Source organism: Rhinolophus sinicus, linkage group LG02 (genome assembly GCF_036562045.2).
Source record: "Rhinolophus sinicus isolate RSC01 linkage group LG02, ASM3656204v1, whole genome shotgun sequence".
NCBI classification, from domain to species: domain Eukaryota; kingdom Metazoa; phylum Chordata; class Mammalia; order Chiroptera; family Rhinolophidae; genus Rhinolophus; species Rhinolophus sinicus.
The window spans coordinates 169,097,416-169,118,073 of NC_133752.1; the positions used below are offsets into that span (position 1 = coordinate 169,097,416).

The window sequence follows — 20,658 nt, forward strand, 5'->3', positions numbered from 1 at the left end:
GTTCATGCTATAAGTATAGACTGATGGAGAAATTTTTGCAGGAATTTTTAATCAGTGGCTCATAAATGTATGAGGGCCCTAAATTATTGCAAGCCAGCAGACAATTTATGGGTCTAACAAGCATATAATCTCCATGCATATATATATACTACTGTTTATAACAATACATAAAGCTTGAAATATAAAACACAAGTTTTTAAAAACTCTCCTGAATTGTTAGTGGCTTTTTGTCTTTATGTGCTTCCTTAGATTACAAATGCTGAAGTACAGCACTGAGTCTGGGAACTAGCGTGATATCGAAGTAGGGGGTCTTGTACTCCAAAAGCATAGAAAGTAGTGATGTTGTTGGGAGGTTGTATATCTCTAGCTGTTGACATCATGACAAATAAAATGTCAAAATATCTTTCTTTACTAAATTAGAGAAGTCTCTCTCTCTCTTTTACTCTCTTTCTGTGTATATACGTGTGTTTATAAATATATATAATATCAATATGTAAATATATAGTATACATATAAATGAATATTATATTTATCCCAAAACAAAAAAATATTTTTGAAAAGTGTCTGAGGATGATATGGTTCCAAGAGACAACTTAGGAAAATTACTGAGTCAAGTTTTAAGGGCTATGAATATCCTATTTAGGGCTTTTGACATTATACAGTAGGAATTGAGGAACCTTTGAAAAAATTTAAACAGGAGATTAATAAATATGACTAGTTTTTGAAAGACATTTTATGTAGAAATATGAACGATTTAAACAAAAAACACAAGCGAGGAGGCAGATAGGAGGCTATGACAGTAACCAAAGTCACAAGAACCTCAAACAAGGAAATGGTGATGAACCAGAGAGAAAGTGACAGACTTCAGAAGCAGGCAGCTGCACAAGGAGAACTGACAGAATGTGGTGATTAGTTGGACAGGTGAGTGAGAGACAGGCAGATGTCGTTAGAAGTTATCTTTTGAGATGGCAAAAAGAGGAGGAAAGCCTGGTTTAAAAGTGGTTAGGAAACATTCAAATGGAGCTCGTCAGTGATCAGGTAGAAATGTAGGTCAAAAGGTTAGGAAAAAAGCCAGGGCTTGAGGAATAGAATCAGATGCAAACCTAAAAAAAAAAAAATCTGGATACACCAGATAATTTGAGAGAATAACTATGGAGAAGAGATAAGGGTAGATGGATGATGGAAATCCAGCAACACTATTTTAAGAGGAAGAATGGCAATGAAGGAAAATAAGGGCTGGGTTAGACGAGATGGAAGGGAATTAAGAAAAGGAAGCACTCAAGAAGCATATGGGAGGTGTCAAGAGAGAGGGCACATTCAGCCGTGCTGTAGTGTAACTTCTGGAGAGGAGAGCCTGAGGGCTCACCGGATTGAGCAATTAGCTGTCTGTATTCAATGCCATATGAATAAAGCAGCATCAATTAAGGTCAGAATCCACAATGCAAAGGATTAAAGGTGAAAAGGAAGTGATGAAGTGGGTGCAGAAAATGTGAGTTAATTTTGTAAAAATTTGGGGATGACAGGGAGGGAAACAAAAATTAGATGCTTTAGAAACATTGAGTTGAGGAGTTTGTTTTAGTTTGGTTTTTAAAGTTTTCTGAATCAAAGATCTAATAGATGAGACAGCCTTAAGAAGAGCAAATAATCAACTGAGCAAGGTACAGAGAAATGTGAAAGGATGGGATCAAGAGAACAAATGTAGGGTTTGCTTTAGAAGCATGGGATTGGATGTTCAAATCTTATAATACAAATGAAACGAAGAGCTATAGCTAACATAAATTAACTGTAATTTAATTGGTATTTTGTATTTGTTTATTTCATTTTTTCAAATGTGATTTTATGAAATGTATTTTTATATACAGATAAGACTATACTAAGCTTATTAGGTAAGGAAAACCAGGTAAAGGAAAATAAGGTTGGAGAAAAGAAGGAGGCAGGGATAATAATAGTATGTAAAATAAATGCCACGTAATCTTAGACTCTTACTGGAGGCTAGCCACAATTTGAAAATTGGTTCATAAGCACTGTGAAAGCCGTATATTTTCCAGTTCCCATAGCATCTAGAACAGTGATCAGCACACAGTGGCTATTTTGGGAAATGCCTTTCCTTTATGGAATAATGCTGCCAATTACTGCAAAATTTCCATATTTGGTTCTTAAGCTGAAAAATGATAAGAAAAATACAGAATGACTGAACAAGAGATGAACCATACTTACAATTTCATTGTAAGTGGGGTCAGTACATTTTGGAACAGATTTTGTTTTCCTCCTACGGACTTCACTGGGATATGGTAAAAGATAAAATTCAACATGTGCACTGGGCGCAGAGCCATCTGGGAGATGCTGCAAAGGAAAATGGTCATAAATATTAATGCATGTTGCTATCAAAGAAAACAAGTACATAGCTACTAAATAGCTAGACCAAAGGCAGGATCAAGATGTATTACCATCACTCTGTTTATCAGAAAATAAGAGAACAATCAAAAAGAATACATCATGGTTCAGAAATAACCCCAGAGTACAGTTTAAAAGAGTAAAATTGTCTATCTTAAATTAAGTGTTGTGTCAAAGAACTAATTTAAAAGCCCATTAAATATAATTTGCTTTATTTTTCTACAGTAAAATCTAAATTTGCATTTTTGACAGAAATGGTTGAGAGATGAATATAAGGCACAAGCAGAGACAGTAATTAAGCGCCTCAAGATATAGTACACCACTTGAACATCAAAAAATTCAAGTTTAACACATAAAATGAGATGTAGCATTTAATGATATGTATATTATCTAACGTCACATTTTAAAGCAGAATTTAATTCAAATACCAGACCTACAACTTTAATATACTTAGAAGATTTTAAAATGGTTATAATTTTATTATCTAAATTTTCCTGAAATATACTAAATAACCCCCTTTAAATTGTGTTCTATGGAGCCCCATACGTTTTCTAAGTTGCTGCCTGAGCAAGGTTGCCAGCTGGGGGGCTCTCTGGATCCGCTTTTCCTGTTATTCCTAACTACTGCCCCCTACCCCACACCTCTGCCATTCTGGTTCCAGAACTTTCCTTCTTCTTTTCCATCTTTCTTTATAATGGATATTTTTATTTCTTAATGTATCATTTGAAGAATGAGCCCACTCTCAAAATTTGGAAACTGCCATATTTCAAAGAAATGGGTTTTATCCTTGCACTCTTGACCAGATGCAAAGTAAATGGTATTAAAACTCTGAATATCTGGTTTAATAAAACCAGATATGTTTGCGTAATTTTAAGAGGATGATTTAAACATTAAATTTGAGGAATTAAGTGCTTATTTTGATACATTCCATGGAATTGGTAATTTTCAACAAATGTATTTTAATGCTTTGAATCACTGACATTCACATGTGAACATCCAGGGTCACCCCAATGTCATTAACTTTATGTTTACATCTTTCTTTAGCACTCAAAAAAAGCATATTGGAAATAAGAAAATATGATATCATTATAGGACTAACTTTTATTCATTTCTAATGTATGGTAAAAATTCTATCATTAGGAAAATTTGGCTCTTTTTTATCCACAAATTATATCAAATACATCTGGTCACACCCATATGTCAAAATACTAAGATTGTCAAAACTGTTGCTTTAGACAGAGCTCAAGATATCCCTCCCTGACTTGCAAGCTTCCCCCAGGAGGAGGAATTCTGAAATGTATCAATGGCATAATGAGATCTTCAGTGGCTCAGTGGCACAGAAAGAAATTGCCATTAATATTTGAGAGAGTGGATATTTTCTTTTTGGTGAGAAGAATTAAGGGAGTGTTTTCGCTCTGTGTAATTGTCTCTTATCTGCCAATGGGTTTGATCTTACCATACCTTTAATCACTGTGTGCTTCAACTTGGTGGTCAGAATCATGGTTCTGGAAATGGACTTATTGATTGCAATCTGTGCCCTCCAATTTGCCAGCTATGTGACTTTTGGCAGGCACCTTAACTTTTCAGTGGATCAGTTTCCAAACCCATTATGTGAGAATACTATCTCATAGTATTTAAATGATTAAATAAAATAAACCATGTAATGTGAGGACAGTGCTTGAAATAAGAGTAAAACACAATAAATGTTTGATACTATTTTTATTGCTTATAAACTAAACATGAATATGCTATATGTACTGATTGGACAAGATATTCCTAATTTACTGTGACATTTATAAGCAGGGTTTTTCAACCTTGGCACTACTGATATTTGGGGCCAAATAATTCATTTAATTCTCTCTTATCGTGGCTATTCTGCTACTGTCATCTAGTAGGTAGAGTTTCAGGATGTTTTAATAGTATCCTGGAACTCTACCTACTAGAATCCAGTAGTACCATCCTTCCAGCTGTGACAAGCAAAAATGTTTCCAGATGATGCTAAATGTCATTTGGGGGAAAAAGTGACCCGAAGTGAGAACCACTGATGTGGATGACTCCCAAAAAACAATCTCTAGTTCATTCTTAGGATCGCAGCTTAGTGACCAGTGCATATTTCCAGCTGCATATCTTCTTAGCACCCTTATATAAACTCTAAACAAAATCTATCTTCTATTCTTCCCCATCACTTCAAAACAGATTTTTCCTCACTAGTTAAAATTATATTAAATGATACCATTTCTCTTCCCTGGTGCTTCCTTTGTCTTTGATTTTGAAATCCAAGTATGTACCAAGTTCAGCATTCTACCTTTTTGCTTCAGCTCACCCACCACCACAGATCTTTAGTCCCTAATTTATCATAACTGGATTTGAATTACTTTTGATGTCCCAGTCTTCCCACCTCTTTCCCTCATTTGTCCTGTAAATAACTCGTTTATTTAACCTTCTTATAAAGTTGCTTTGATCATGTCACTGTTATTCTCAAAACATTCAAGGATTCCTCACTGCCTGAAGAATAAACTCTCAACTACTGAAGGGGAAAATCTTTTGTATACCACACGTCACCAAGCATTTAGCAACTCAAAGTTTGGGCTTCTGTTTCCAAGTTAGTGTCCTTGACAAGGTCTTTCAATGTCCTGGAGTTTTCAGAATAATACAACAGCACAGATTTCAGTTTAAGTCAGGGTGCATTAGATCTGAGCAGTAGGCTTCGTCTGTCCTTAGCAGCTTTAAATGCAGGCATTGATTCCTCAAGTCTTGAAGAGAATGTTTTTCCAAAGCAGCTGTCTTATTAACATTATTTTTTTTTCTTCTTACTGCACCTTAGCCTGCTTTTAAAGATCTCAGCTAATTTACTAAAGAAATCACTAGCTGTCTCCTCATCAATATTTCTCATTTCACGCTTTGCCCTTATGCTTATGTGAAATAAAATTTTCTTTACAACGATTAAATAACCCCTATTTGTCTAAATGGCTCACCCTAGGATTTTTTTGCTCTGGCTGCTTTTAGACCTTCACAAAGACTTAACCCTTTGGCCTGAAGAGTCATAAGGCTTTGGGGATACAGAGTTCTTAGTTTGACCCTCAATCTAAACAAAGAAGTACCTGTGTCACTCGGGGGAGTTTCTTATTCTTGGTGCACTGAAGTCAAGCAGCACCATGACTTTCCTCCAGAACTTTGGCTAATATTTTTACTGTGCTCAGAAGATAATGTGAGGTCCTGTAAACTTCTTTTGTTGCTCATATTAACTGTGAGTTCTATATTTTCTAGATTTTCTGTTAAAATGTTCATCATTTTCTAGGTTTTAAAAATAGTTTCACATGTATGTTATCTTCCTTATGAGATCAGAAATTCTTCAAAAGGAATACCCATGTCTCCTTGTTCCATACCTGCCTCTCCTCACATTTTCTGGGAGCTTTGCTCCATTGGTTACCCACTACCCTACTGCCCTCCCCCCCCTCAGTTCCTTCTTCCTAAGCTTTCAACATGTTTCTAAATCTCAAATTAAAAGTTTAAAATCCTCACTTGAAATTGGGCTTTCATTTAGCTTATTGTTTTCTTTCCTTTCATGGCCATGCCTTCCTTTTATGAAATTCCTTTTTCCCCCCATGGAAATCTGTCCCTAACACAGTGCTTGGTATATAGTAGGCACTAATTAGTTATCAAGTGATTGAATGAATGACGTATGTATTCGTAGTGTCTAGCTCTCTGAAAGTACTCCATAGCTATCTGTTGAGTCATTATTTATAATGCAATATAAAAACTAAAAGTTTTCCTAACTTCCCAAGATTTCATTTAAATAGTTTCTCTTCTCTATTGCAACTTTTCTTGTTATGATACTAAGCAGTAAAAAGCCAACTCAGGGTAAAGTGGATGTATTTTGGGTTCTGTTTTCAAAGTCTGTCATAGGTGTTTACCTTGAACACTTAGCATGTCATTGGATTTTGTGACTGATCAGGAGAATCTGTGTTAAGGTCTGCTCATTATGTCTAATATTTCAATGGTCCACTTCTAAAACTTTGACTTTATCATGTCTCAGATCATATCAAACAATTAGATGTTTACTCTCCTTCTTTACCTCTTTCCACCCTCCACCTGGGTCTAGACTGGATTTGTAACATAATTATTTGTACTCAGTCTCAGAATAAAAGTCATCTCACTGTCTTCAATTTCATATGAGACTTGATCTCTAATTGCTGTCCTCTTTTCCTGGGGCCTTACTTATTCTTCTGTGACAGTCTTCCCCACTCTGGACTTCTTCCACTTACCTCATTAAAAATCTTGACAATAAGCACAACAGGATATTAATATCTGCTTCTACATGCCATTGATGACCTAATAGTTTCTTGGGAGCCTAATAAATTGTGGACTGTGAGCTAAAGTCATATCTTTGTGCTAAATTCCCATACCCTCTCTCCACCTCATGCAAGTTTTCCCCTTCATGCTCCCCTTTTGTGGTGTACATGGAAGAAATAGAAATAGAAATAGGTACATTGAATTTAACTGGAGAAGTGCCTTATGGGAACCTTTGGGTGGAGGCAGAGAGCTGGATCCACATTAGCACCAATTTTCCCTACAGAGGAAATAAAGTGTCTCATACGTTATGTGGGAATCTTTTTTTTTTTTTTTTCTTGTTTACTTTTTTGTCTTTTATTTCGGTTTAAAAAGAGGTCCCACTTTAAAAAGATCGAAAATAACAGCCTTAAGATATTCATAGCCATTCACTTGTTGAGAGACTTTTTCTCAACTGAAGAGTTAAACGCAGGGGTTTCTTAGCTTGATTATTATTTTAGTTTATAAAACTTAAAATGTATGTATGTATGTTAGTAAATATTTGTTCACAGTGTTGACTTCTAAATGGTATTGTTATAGGTGTATGAATAATTAAATATACCAATTTTCTACCTTTGTTTCTTGCCTCAACTTGCACACAGCATTTAAAATGGTTTTCAGTGCTACTTTAGTTGTTCTTATAGTCAGCAAATGAAAGTATGTTGAAAACATGGCTAATTTATCAAAATAGAGAAAAATAAAAACAAAAACCATTATAAATGGCTTAGAAAGTAAATAAAACCATCTCACATTGTAGGCTACACCAACAACCCTTTAGTATTTTTATGTGAGTGTAGAGAGAGATATTTATTTTTCATACATAATAGTAATAATAGCTACCATATAATGAGTATATACTTAATTTAAAATACCCTCTTTAATCCTTGATCCAATATGGTTGTCTTTATTTTATTGAAGAGGTTTTTTTCTATAACACCTCTGTGCTCTGAACCACTACCTTACGTTTACTCTACAAAGAATAAAAAGGAAACTGTCAGATTTAAATTAAGAGTCCTTCTAGATCAAGTTTTATCAGGAATGTGATAAAGATGCATGGTTTAAAAATATCAGACACTTTGGAAGCTTCTGTAGATTAATTCAAAACTTAATTGTATTTAATAGGTTATTATCTTTTTATGAATAATTTATGAGAATTTTCCATCATGTTTTTTTTTTATAACTGAAATGTTTCCAATCATAGGATAATATAGGCTTTGGTAGAACTCAACTGATGATGATTAAAATATGATAGGCCTGTAAAAACCTGAGGTCTATGCTAGAAACAAAACAACACAATAAAAAAACATTTTCCTCATCTATGTGCATGCCAAATTGCAATTTCAAAACTTAGGCTAGCCATCATGAAGAGGTTCTCTAAAAAGACAATAAAAGTACAGATGTACAATAAAAGTGCTTTTGATATATGGTTTGTTGTGTGCTTCAGTTAAAAAAATGGTGAAATGATCTTGCCAGTCTTTCTCTGCGTATTGATTCATATAGAGTGGAATGATTTCAGGCCCTTGTGAGTTAAATTAGGATAGTCTTCTGCTTCATTTCATGCTCATTTAAGCCTTGAATAGAATTCTTATCAGTAGGTGATTTCCAATAATTTTTCTAAAAATCAGTTTAAAAATCAAAGTACCATGTGTCTAGCACTTTGTATGGTCTGTGAGAGGAAAAGTGATCAAAATCATTTCTGCTTTCAAAGAAATAACAAACTCATTTTCATGATCACCTTGACACATGTATATCATCTTGATATATATTTAACATACACACATGCACGCACACACACACACACATACACACAGGTTGCCAAAAAATGTATACACATTTTAAGAAAGGAAAATTGTATTAAAATTGTAATATTCAGTATATACTGATAACAAAAGATGAATAAAAGTCATGCTTGACTTCTGCAATTACAAGAGGTGCTCGAAGTGGTTATATCAGCGTCTAGACACTTCTGATTGCAGTGAACTACTGCTTGAGCAACGTTGACCAAAGTGTCCACTTGTATACATTTTTTTCACCTCCCTAGTATGTATATATGTCTGTGTGTACTGTACATATATATATATATATATATATATATATATATATATATGTATATATATATTTTAATCAACTTGAAGTAGTTAACAACTACACAGAAGTCATAGTCTAGTAGCTATAATTTGTTTTCTAACTCAACACATACAAATTGAATTGCTTCTAAAAATTCAGAATTCTAATTAGAATTCCAGACTTTGTTACTGAGTGCCTTGTGAAGTTTAGCAAGTTTTTCCATTTTTCAGTCTTAATAAAATGTAAGAAATAAGGCTTTAAAACTCATTTATTTCTTTACAATCTACTCAATAGCAAATGCTGATGAGTTGTTTATGAGTTAGCTGGTAATTAAAGTGTTTTTTTTGTTTGTTTGTTTGATTTTTTTTTTTACCATTGGACTGGATTGCTTTAAATGATTTTAAATCTCCTAACCCTTAGCCTCTACTCCCAAGTGCTGAGACCATTGTACAAATAACAGACAGATTACATTTTGTTAGTTATCATGGAGGAATTGAAAAGAACAGATGATATACTAGAAGATTAGATTTATGATGTTGTTATACTTTATATTAGGGGAAGAAGATTGATTGCAAAAAGCAGAAACTAATAATTCAGAGGTAAAATATAATAGGTTTACGTACCTAAATATTTGCCTTGATCCTGTCCTACAATCCAGTGTTGTCACAATTTAAATAAAGATACATATATGATGTATAGGTTTCAGTAACCTGAGTGTTGTGGCCAATATGCTAGATTAGATCATCAGGACTGAGTTATGAGGAGCTGGGATGTGAACTGTATGAGTATCTAACAAGGTTAAAAACAATAGGCAATGCCAAATTCTTCTTTTGGGTCTGGAAAACTCACTCTGCAAATACAGAATATGAAAAAGGGCTTAACAATAGCTCTTGGGAAAACTTTTAAGAAGTTCTAAGTGAGTCTAGATCAATATATCTATGTGCCAGAGATTGCTAGCTACAACGTACAGTATGGCTGTCTATGTATCTATGTATCTATGTATGTATGTATGTATGTATCTATCTATCATCTGTCTATCAATCATCAATCTACATATCTTCTTTCTATATATCTCTCTGTATCATATGCACAAGAACCTTACTTTAAATGTAAAGTTTAAAAAAGGTTAAAAGTAAAAAACTGAAAGAGGTATAGCATACTAACATTAATCAAAGGAAAACTGATTATATAAATATCTGACAACGTATATTTAAGAGGGAAAAATACTTCATTCATAGAACACTCCTTCCAACAAAAATTGAAACTACAGGATGAACCAAGATAAAAGTTTCAAAAGCTGAGATAAGGCAGTGAATATCAAGTGGATGGTATATACAGTAAGTGTAATATTAGAGGCCAAAGGACGGAAGGCTCACCAGGAGCAGGAGTGACCCAGGAGCTTCAGAGAAGATGAGAAGTTTAAGCTCAGTTTGAAAGGTGAGTTGGATGTAGAAGGTAAATAGCAAATAGGTAGAAGTATGATATAGTCAGCTAGAATGACACGTGTTTGATCAAGAATGAATGAACCTTCTAAAATGTAATACAAGTTTTGTGTTGAGAATGGGAATATAAAAGGCAGGTTATAGTTTGATTGTATAGCACCTTAAACATTAGGCTAAGGAATTTGAAATTTATAGAGACTATTAAAACTTACTATTGATGTGATGAAAATGGTTTTATGCAGGATAAAATAGAGGATGTAGAAAATAAGCCAATCAAAATAATCCATGTGGAATTAACAGAGAATATAGAATAGGATTATTTATTTATTTTTAATTAAATGTATTGGGGTGACAACAGTTAATAAAATTACATAGGTTTCAAGTGTACAATTCTATGATACATCATCAATATATCACATTGTGTGCTCACCACCCAGAGTTAGCTCTAGAATAGGATTTCAACAATAATAAAAATAACAGGAAAATAAAATGAATAATGCAATGTGTCAAAATCTAGAAAATAATTATAAAATAATTTAAAAATAATCGATCAGGGGTCAGTGGAGGATGGTGCAATGATTTTTTTGAAATAAGTACTTCAGAGTGGCTTTAGTGGAAAGTAAAGGACTGTAATTTAGAAATGTTGAATTTAAAGAGATAAAAAGATATCAGAGTGCAAATGCCTGTCAGGCAGTTGGAAATATGTAAATTGAGTTCAAAGAATTATGAAAAGTAGAGATATAAGTTTAGAAGTAATTCACACAATCTTTGAATCCTCAGGACTTAAAGAAATTTATAGGAAATTAGTTTGAAGAGTTAAAGCCCCGAAAATTGGAAATTTTTCACATTTAAGGGCTAAGGGTGAAGCCAACATCTATTAAGTCACTACATACATTATCTAGCTTAAATTTGTAAGCGCTAAGGAAGCCTTGGATAGAGTGCTGTCAAAGACGTTTAGGGAATGTACAGACAGTGAAGTTTCATGGAGATCCTGAAAACAGAAAAGTTTAAGAAAGAAGGACTAGTTAAAGATGTTGGTTCTTGGAAAAAGATCAATTGTAATAATCATATCGATTATCATAGGTTTATAGAATGATTTACAGTTTATTTTATTAAGAAATGATTGATAAATCTTTGACGGTCAGTGTTACCCTGGTTAAAAAAAACAAAACAATACAATAAAACACAATGAAATATCCATATCTGGACTCAGTACACTTCACTACCCACTGCTTTGCATCCTAGTTTGTGAAATGAGAGATCAGTGTCCTAATGGGCCAACTCTGGAAGAATAATTTTTTATTCAGGGAATATATTCTAAATACAATTAATGGGATAATTGTTATTAGAAAATTACCCTTTAGCGAGAAATTGACATTTATTTAGATTGAAGTGCATATAGGATGGAACAAGGACAAATTTTGTTTACAAAACTAGATTTTTAAAAATTGAAAAGAATTGGGATAGTCACTTAACCAAGTTAGTTTTAAAAGGAAACAGAACATTTTTATTTTTATATGTCAAAATTTATGTATTGTCATCAGTTGAGCTTTATTTTCACAACCTCTTTTGTTATTTTCACCAAATCTAATTGTTGTCTCTGTTCTATTCCAACAGACATCACAATTCACTTGGTGTCAAGGATAGAACTCAAATTGCATGTAGAGTACCATTTACAGTATAAATAGCCACTTGGGAAATGTTTTTTAATGTAGGGTCCATGGACTGCTTGCATCAGAGAGCTTTCTGGAATGTTCATATTTGGGAACAGGAGAGAGGAGAACAAGTCTAGAAATGAAGGAGTAGAGGAATTCATGAGACCAGAAAATGTCTGTAAAACACAGATGAAGACATCCCAACTTACACTTACAGAATCAAAATCATTGGGAGTTGTACCCAGTAATCTATATTTTAGAAACAAGAACTCCAGGCTACATATACACATTAAAATTGTAAGAAATTAAACATATATATATATATATATATATATATATATATATATATATATATATGATATAATTTTAATACTTTCTGTGTTTCTGTGTATTTAGTCTGGAGTTCTTGTTCTCTCTCTCTCTCCTGTTAATTTCATACGGTAACTATTTTCTCCCATTTTTATATTTTATGAAAGGATTGACAGCACCCAATTTTAAGTGTCTCCTGCTTTCCCTGATATTATTTCTTGCTCCTCATTTGAAATAACTTGTCTTCTGTTACAGTATAAGAGACTTTAATATTGTGAGCATATTCAACATCATAAGAGAGTCTGGCATGCTTAGTGATTACTTTTAGAGCCTTCTTGAATGCTCATATTCTGGAGCAGGTCAAAGAAAAGAGTCTAGAAGTGATACAGACTGGGAGAAACCCATGGAACCGGGAGTGACTTTGCAGACATTGTAATGCACAGAGACACATGCATAGAGAGAAACTGCACAAGTCAATGGAAGAGAACATTTTCAAGTGGGCTACGTGGGAAAATCCTAGAGTGATTTAAAAAAATATTTCAAATCTAAATAACTTTTATATATTTTTTGTTATGTAAACTGAAATATTACTTAAAATATCTTGCCTAAGCTTCTAACTTACCGCATTACTTTGTCAGTTGCTGTTCACTAGAATACATCATATCTTGCTGCTTTGAAAGGAAAACGCTTTAGCAATTTGTTTTAGCTTGTGATCTCACAGGAGGAAAGTAATTCTCAGATCAAAGCTTCAAAGATTTAATATAAGATAAACAATTCTTTTCATCAAACTTAATAAATTTAACAAAACTGTAGGCATAATAATTCATTTTAATATTAAAATAAAATCAAACACAACTCTTTAGTCTGATTACTTTGGCATGAGAAAATACTAAAGGCTCAAAAAATAAATAACGATTAGTTAAAACTTGAAATGAGCAGAGAAAATGCGTTGAAAATTTATAAATAGATTTTTCTGTCATTTTAAACATAATGTTATCTCTGTCTTCAGAAGCAGAAGAAATAAAATAGTCACTTAAGAGAAGCTATGAAAATGCAAGACCTGGGAACTTTGTTGTGATGATTTTAGAAAGGTCAGAAAGGACCTGGTTCTTAGTTGTTCACATCAGAAGTAATTTGACATTCTTTCATTTAACAAAACATTCAGTGAGCACCTCCTATGCACTTGACCCTGTTTTAGCCACTGGGGTTACAGCAGTGACACAGGGCAGTGGAGAAAATAAAGTAAGAAAAGTTTGGAAGTGGCAGCAAAGAGGGGTGGTTTTGCAGTTTTACCAATGGAAGTCAGTGAGGACCTCACTGAAGAGGTGACAGTAAAACATGGTCATTCAGGGCATATGAGATTCAGCCATGGAGAATTTGAGTCATGAGTCTGGGGAAGAGCATTCCAGGTAAACTGAGCAGGAGGTACAGTTGTCCTAGCGCAAAAACATTCTTGTCATATTCAAGGAACAGCTAGGCAAGTCACTGAGGATGAAGTGAGTGATTGAAAAAGTCTGTAGTAGGAAGTGAGGTGGGAGACGTCAAGGGGGCCAGATTGGTAGCATCTCACAGATCATTATTTTAATAAGTACTTTGGCTTTCATTGTAAGTGATATGAGACTCCTTCCTAAAAGGATAATTATGAGAGAAGTGACAGGATCTGATTTATTTTCAGAGGAATGTTCTAGCTGCTAGGTTAGGAAGAGATTATAAAGAAATAAGGGCAGACGCAGGGAGATCTGTAAGGAGGCTACGGCAATAATTGGGTTGAGAGATGATGGTGGCTTGAACCAATAGTGGTAGCAGTGGACATAAAAAATGGTGGGATTCTGGATTTATTTTGACAGCAGAGCTGGCAGAATTTGCTGAAAGAAAAATGCATGTAGTTTGTGAAAGAAGTCAAAAGTCGAAGCATTTTAACCTGAGCAACTAGTAGGATAAAGGTGCTATTAAATGAGATGATAAAATTTGCAAAAGAAGCAGGTTTAGGGGGGCAATGATCAGAAGTTAGATTTGGTGTATGTTAGGTTTGTGATGTCTATTGAATTTCTATTAGAGTTGTTGAGTAATAAGTGGTACATTTGACTCTGGATTTTAGGGTGAGTTCCAGGCTGGAGTTATAAATACAGAAGAGAAAGACATGTAAGTGGTATTTAAAGCTACAAGGCTGACGATAGAAAAGAGAAGAGGTCTAGGAATGAATAGCGGGGCAATGTTAAGAGACTGGAGAGAAGAGAGGAACCAGCAGGCAGACTAAGTCAGACAGCAGGAAGTATGGCTTCCTCATTGATTTCTTTTGGAGGGTATTGACAGTGTATAGGCTCTAGTGGCCCTAAATGTTTCTTTTCTTTTTTTAAATTTTTGTGGGATTAATCTGATCTTTTGTCATTTAGTCATAACTTGATGTGTACCTTAAAATCTGTGCTTGCTCACTCGTGAAGGGGAGCCTCCCTTCATGTCTGCATCACTTTTGTTTCGAACATCCTTATTGGTAGTGCAGCTTCATCTGAATGTAAAATGCGTTTTTGAAAACTGTCAGAAGTAATTTGGGGATTCATCTGCTGAATGAAATGGGTGACCAAGTTGGTTAATATTGCTTCTGATCAAATATTAGGCATGACTATTGAGTGACATCACTAAGTTTACTGTGCGGTTTATATGTCAGATCTAAAAACAATGTCAACAGACATATTCTAAAATGTTTTTGAGCAATGACTTTACTGGAATAAAAATTCAGTTTCCAAGGGGACTATTTTTAATTAATAATCATATATCATATGCATATAAAAGTCCTGTTAACTTGAATAACACCATTCTTAATATTCTGTTATTTCATCATATATATTTATATAGATACTTAAAGTGCATGAGCATGGGTATAGCCATAAATAATATCTAATTGAATCTTTATTTCTCAGCCTAAGAATTTCTTAAACAACTGCTATTCTCATCTAAGATGATGATCTTATCAAAAGCAATTGGAAATAATTATTTTTTGAGTAAAAATTCTACAAAAACAAATTTAATAATATTTGCTCAGCTATTACAAAAAATTCTGATTGCCAACATCACAGATTTATAAACAAGCATCCTTGGATATCTGGCTAATACCAAGTTTGTAATGGATGTATCCCCAGAAACTTATGCCAACTATTTCTTCATTGAACAAATATTTATTAATTTCTAGTATGTTCCAAATGCATGCCATGTTGAGAAAAGTTTGCTCCTTTAAATCCTTCCAAGTGAATCCTGAGAGATTTATGTGCATAAAGGAGAAAGCCAAAATAGTGATACAGACTTTCTCCACATCTGTGTAGTCTCCTGGGGCGTTTCCCCATGTGGAGAACCCATTTTGACTAGACTAAAGGAAGACCGAAGAAGCTGGTAAGGCTTTGAATTACCCGTTTCTGTTTACTGCACTAATAACTTACCTGTGTCACAGAAAGCTCCCTCTCTCACTTAATGATGTGACCCAATTGCTGTCCTTGTTTTTGACTTGACCCATCCTTCAGGAGGAATGGGGTGTAATACAGAGAGCAAATTTAAGTTTTCTTTAGAGGCTAACAACAGTTGTTCTAGGTCCTGGGGTGCAAAGATGGGGTTCATGTCCTCTAACAATTTATGACCTTTTGAGGAAAAAAATATCTGTCAGCAATTATATCAGACTATGATAACTATTGTGGTGGTATAAACTCAAAATACAATGGGAGTCTGGGGTGAAATCCTAAGAGAGCCTGGCCTCACAGAGAAGGTGCTGGAACCACTCAAAGAGATGAGTCAATCCTCTAGCAAGCTCAGCCTGATCAGATAGATGTAAATTCTTGCAACCAAGCTTTTTTTTTTTCTTTAGCTTTTAATATTGTCGTTAGTTCTACTTTCTCAAATATTTTCACTAGATTTCCCCTCACACTTTATTTTGAATAAAGTCTGTTTCATTCTAGGACTTTTCCTGTGAAATATTGTATAGTCTTTACTCCAAGGATCGCAATCATACTGAGGTAGAACATTGTAATTGGTTCATTGTTTGTCACTTACGCCTGGTATCTGGCCCCATTCCTCTCACTAATGTTGACATTAATTGCCTAACAGAAGCAAGTGATTTTTAAATGTAGGTTTACATGTTTCTCATTAGATATGACAAACTTACAATATTTTTCATGTGTTTCACTAGTATGGTCAGCTTCGCATCTTCATATGATATGACTAACTGCACCTTAGGCATCTTGTCAGGAAACTTCTCACCTGATAAAACAATAGAATTTCAGTGGGTTAAATGACAGTGGGTCATCACACTCTAAATCAAATGTTTAGAGACTAAAACAGGACCAGTGGATAGTATGCAAAGGAAACATTCTTCAGATAACGCTGAAAACATAATAATCTTCAGGAAACTGGGTTGGTTAAAGATAGGATTTGTATCTAATCTTCCTGAACCAACTCTTTCTCCTCATATTCCTTTCTCTTCATATTTTGGCTTCAGTTTTCTCCTCAAGGTTCAGTACAATGAGCTTAAAATGTTAGAAAGCATAGAGGTTGAAAGCGTTGGCATTAGAAGTCAGTGAGTCTGGGGTTCAGGTCCCAGCACTGTACTTGAGACTGAGTCATCATGACTACATTAATCAACGTCTGTAAAATGGAGACAAGTTACCTACTTCAGGGTAGTTGAGATGATAAACTAATAAAATTAAAGTTTTTACAATGCAATATCTCAATAAATGTTTGCAATTACTAGCAGTCTTTCTCCGTATATTTGCACTCATCTCTTCCTTTCTTAGTTCCATAGCACATATGGACCTTTTGCCTGAACTACTAGAACATTCTCTTCCTCTCCCCAGAACCCAAATCTATCTGTACACAATTGCCAGTATAATCTTCCTGTAGCAACTTTTATAAAGTTACTCTTTTGGTCAAAGTACTGTTTAATAGCTTTCCATTGCTTATGAAAAAAGTGAATTTCTCAGCCTTGTATTGTCCCTTCTTATTGAATCCTTCTGTTTTATTCCCTATTATTTTTTATTCCATTCTGTAGTCTGTCTGTTCAGTTCTACAAAGACATTCTACTTCCTTCTATTCCCTTTTGTTTGAAATGATCTCTTTCACCCTATTTGGTTATTGAACTTTTACCTTTCTATATGGCCTAATTAAAAGGCAAAGTCCTTTCTGTGGTTACCTCCCTCTGAACTCCCCTAGCACAGTCTTATCACTTAATATTTATATCATAATTATTATCTCACAAGTCTCAAATTGCTTAGTGGGTTACAATCTCTCTCAGGGCTTACATTTTTAAAAATATCTCTATGAGATATAAATCAGTACTTGCTGCATGATGTCACACTAAACATTTATTTAATAACAAAAGTAACTTCGATTTTTCTTTCAAGTTATATTATTCTATTATTAATATGAGGGCTTTTGTTTTTTAATTAAGAATTTCCAGTTTATAGCCCAAGGATTAAGCGTAATTTACAGTTTTTCTAATATTTCCATTGGTAATCTCTGGTTCTATATTCTCTGAAGGAATTAAGAGAGAAGACATTTATTAATAACAAGAATGTGGCAATGTTTTGTTGTGGGCTCATTGTGGTCCACAGGGAATTTTCTGATAGTCAATATTTACACTCTAACCCTTGCTAACATTTGAAAATTAGACCTGGTTGGTATGTTTCCTTTCCCAAAGCCTTTTACATGTTTATCAGAATAGTTTACACATTGGAAGTAGGTACTGTTAATCAATTTTATTGTTAATGTGAATTATTGACATTGAAGTAATTAAAATTGGCACTGAGTATTTCTTACAACTGAAATAGTAATTTCATAAATATAATAGGAACTTTCTTCCTTAAACTATCTTGATTACAATGACAGAGAGACATTGTGAGTTAGAGATAGTATGAGATAATTCTGAGTATAGTATTGAGGTAAATTGAATTTCATAACAAAAATATGTAGTTGCACTTTTGGAATGAGCATGAAAAAATGCTAATTGTTTTTTGATGCACAATTAAAGTAATTTTTGTATTAAAGAGTGAAAAGATTATTAGATAGAATCTCAATGTGTTTAAGCAGAGGAATTTTAATTCAAACATAAGAAATTCACATAAATGTATGGTTGTCTAAATGGTAACCAATTCACATACTATTACTTGAACTGACTGAAGATGATAGTCCACCCTAAATCTCTCATGCAAAATTTATAACCAGAGTATCCATCAAAACATGCCAGAGTTCAGAATCCAGTGAAAATTCAGGCCAGTAGAAAGTATTAGTAGTCAATGTAATAATAGTTGAGGTACTTAGTATTTCTAGAACTTTTACTGTGTGCCAAACATAGAACTAAGAGTTCTATGTACACAATAAACTCAATACATCCACAGCAAAGCTATGAAATTTTTATTACCTCCATTTTACACATCAGAAAACTGAGGCTTTTGATCCAAAGTCATACAGACAGTAAAAGGTGCAAGGCTAAATTATTTTCTAAAGCCTATGTTCTCAAACATCATGCTGTAAAGGGGCAAACATGGGGGAAATAACCTAAAAGAGTTTAAATGAAAAACCCAGAGAGAGAGAATTTTGAGAATAGCTTCATATGGACATGAAGATACTAGAATATTTCAATGTTCTGCTTCAAGGTAGTCTAGGGGATCCAATCACGCTTAATCTAACCATTTACAGTAACCCAAGAACTGTTAAAATATTACTGATCCTAAGGATGATTGTTCTGAAATGTTCTGTACTACAATGCTTATTATGCATAATGTATCCATTAATGTTAAAAATAACATTGCAAAATTGAACTTTTTTCAGATAATATGTTCATATGATTCAAAAATGAACATTTATTTTAAAAGTATACAGTAAAAAGTCTTTCTCCCATTCCTAACATCTATCCACCCAGTTCCCCCACCATTATTTTATTCATTTCCCATATGTCATTCCAGAAGGACACATATCCTTCCAGAGTTCCTCCATGTAAGGAAATATGAGTAAGTATTTTTATTTTTTCCACAAAAGGAATTGCATATTTACTATTCTTCTCAAAGATCTTGGAGATGTTTTCGTATCAATAATACAAATCTTTATTTTCTTAATTATAGTTTCATATTATTCTGTTATATGGAAAGACCATAATTTATTTAACCAGTTCCCCATTGATGGACAGGTGGATTGTTTCCAGTGTTTTCCAGCTGATACAAACCATGATGAAATGAATAGCCTTATATATGTGTCATTGTGTACTTGTGTACAAATATCATAGGATAAATTTCCAACAGCAGAATTGCTGGTCAAAGGTTATTAGCATTTGTAATTTTGATAAATGTTGCAAATTGCTTTCCATGGAGGTTGTACCAATTTGCATTACCACCAGCAGCATATGAGAGTGCCTGTTGATTTGTAACCGAGCTTGTTAATTAAATTTTTGGATTTTTGCCAATCTGATGAATTAAAAATGGTATCAGTGTAATTTTAATTTGCATTTTTCTTATGAGTGAGGTTGAGGATCCTTTCATTTGGTTAAGAACCACTCGTATTTTCTTTTTCTGTGGGTTATCTTTTCATAATTTTCTATTTGGGAGTCTTTTTCTTACCAATTTCTAGGAGATGATTATATGCTAGATAATAAACCCTTTGTCTGTGATAAATTGCAAGCATTTCACCAATTTTGTCATTTAGCTTTGTATTTTTTTTTGGATTTTGCAATGGTGTTTTATATCATGCAGAATTTTTATGGCTTCTGGATTTGTAGTCAGAGCTATAACAGTTCATCCCAAGATTATAAAGTGTTTTTTCCATGTTTTCTTTCTCACATATATGGTTTCATTATTTGCATTTAAAATCTTTCATGCATTTGGTTATTTATCCTGGCATATTCTATCCCCAAAATGTTTATTGAATTTTTCCCTTACTGGTTTGGCCACATATTAAATTCCTGAATGTGTTTGACTCTATTTATGGACATTCTATTATGTTCCATTTATTCATCTATTTATGCACTGACACCACCCTGTTTTAATTATTGAGGCTTTGTAATGTGTTTTTATATCTGCTGTGTTTCCCTGAAAATAAGACCTAGCCGGACCACCAGATCTAATGTGTCTTTTGGAGCAAAAATTAATATAAGACCCGGCCTATAATATAATATAATATAATATAATATAATATAATATAATATAATATAATATAATATAATATAATATAATAGTAATATATTATAGTAATATAAAATTATATTATAGTAAAAAAAGACCGGGTCTTATATCAATTTTTGCTCCGAAAGACTCTTTAGAGCTGATGGTCCGGCTAGTTTTCGGGGAAACATGGTGGTAGGGTTAGCCTCACCTTCTTTCTCTGCCTTTGCTAACTTTACCTGGCTTTTTTTGTTTGTGAACTGTGCAACTGTCTAGTTAAAAATAAGTCTGTTCATATTTTTAAAAATTATATTTCAAAATTAAATTGAACAT

General features: G+C 33.6%; 1 protein-coding gene across 1 annotated transcript in view; it reads right to left on the reverse strand.

Annotated features, from left to right (window-relative positions):
• Positions 1-20,658, reverse strand: part of PIK3C2G (phosphatidylinositol-4-phosphate 3-kinase catalytic subunit type 2 gamma) — a 276,245-nt gene that overhangs the window by 4,575 nt on the left and 251,012 nt on the right. Inside the window, exons 32-33 of the mRNA XM_019744695.2 lie at positions 16,344-16,438; positions 2,218-2,343 (exon numbers count right to left, since the gene is read on the reverse strand). Coding sequence (XP_019600254.2) covers positions 2,218-2,343; positions 16,344-16,438 — 221 coding nt within the window. The remainder of the gene's footprint in view (positions 1-2,217; positions 2,344-16,343; positions 16,439-20,658) is intronic.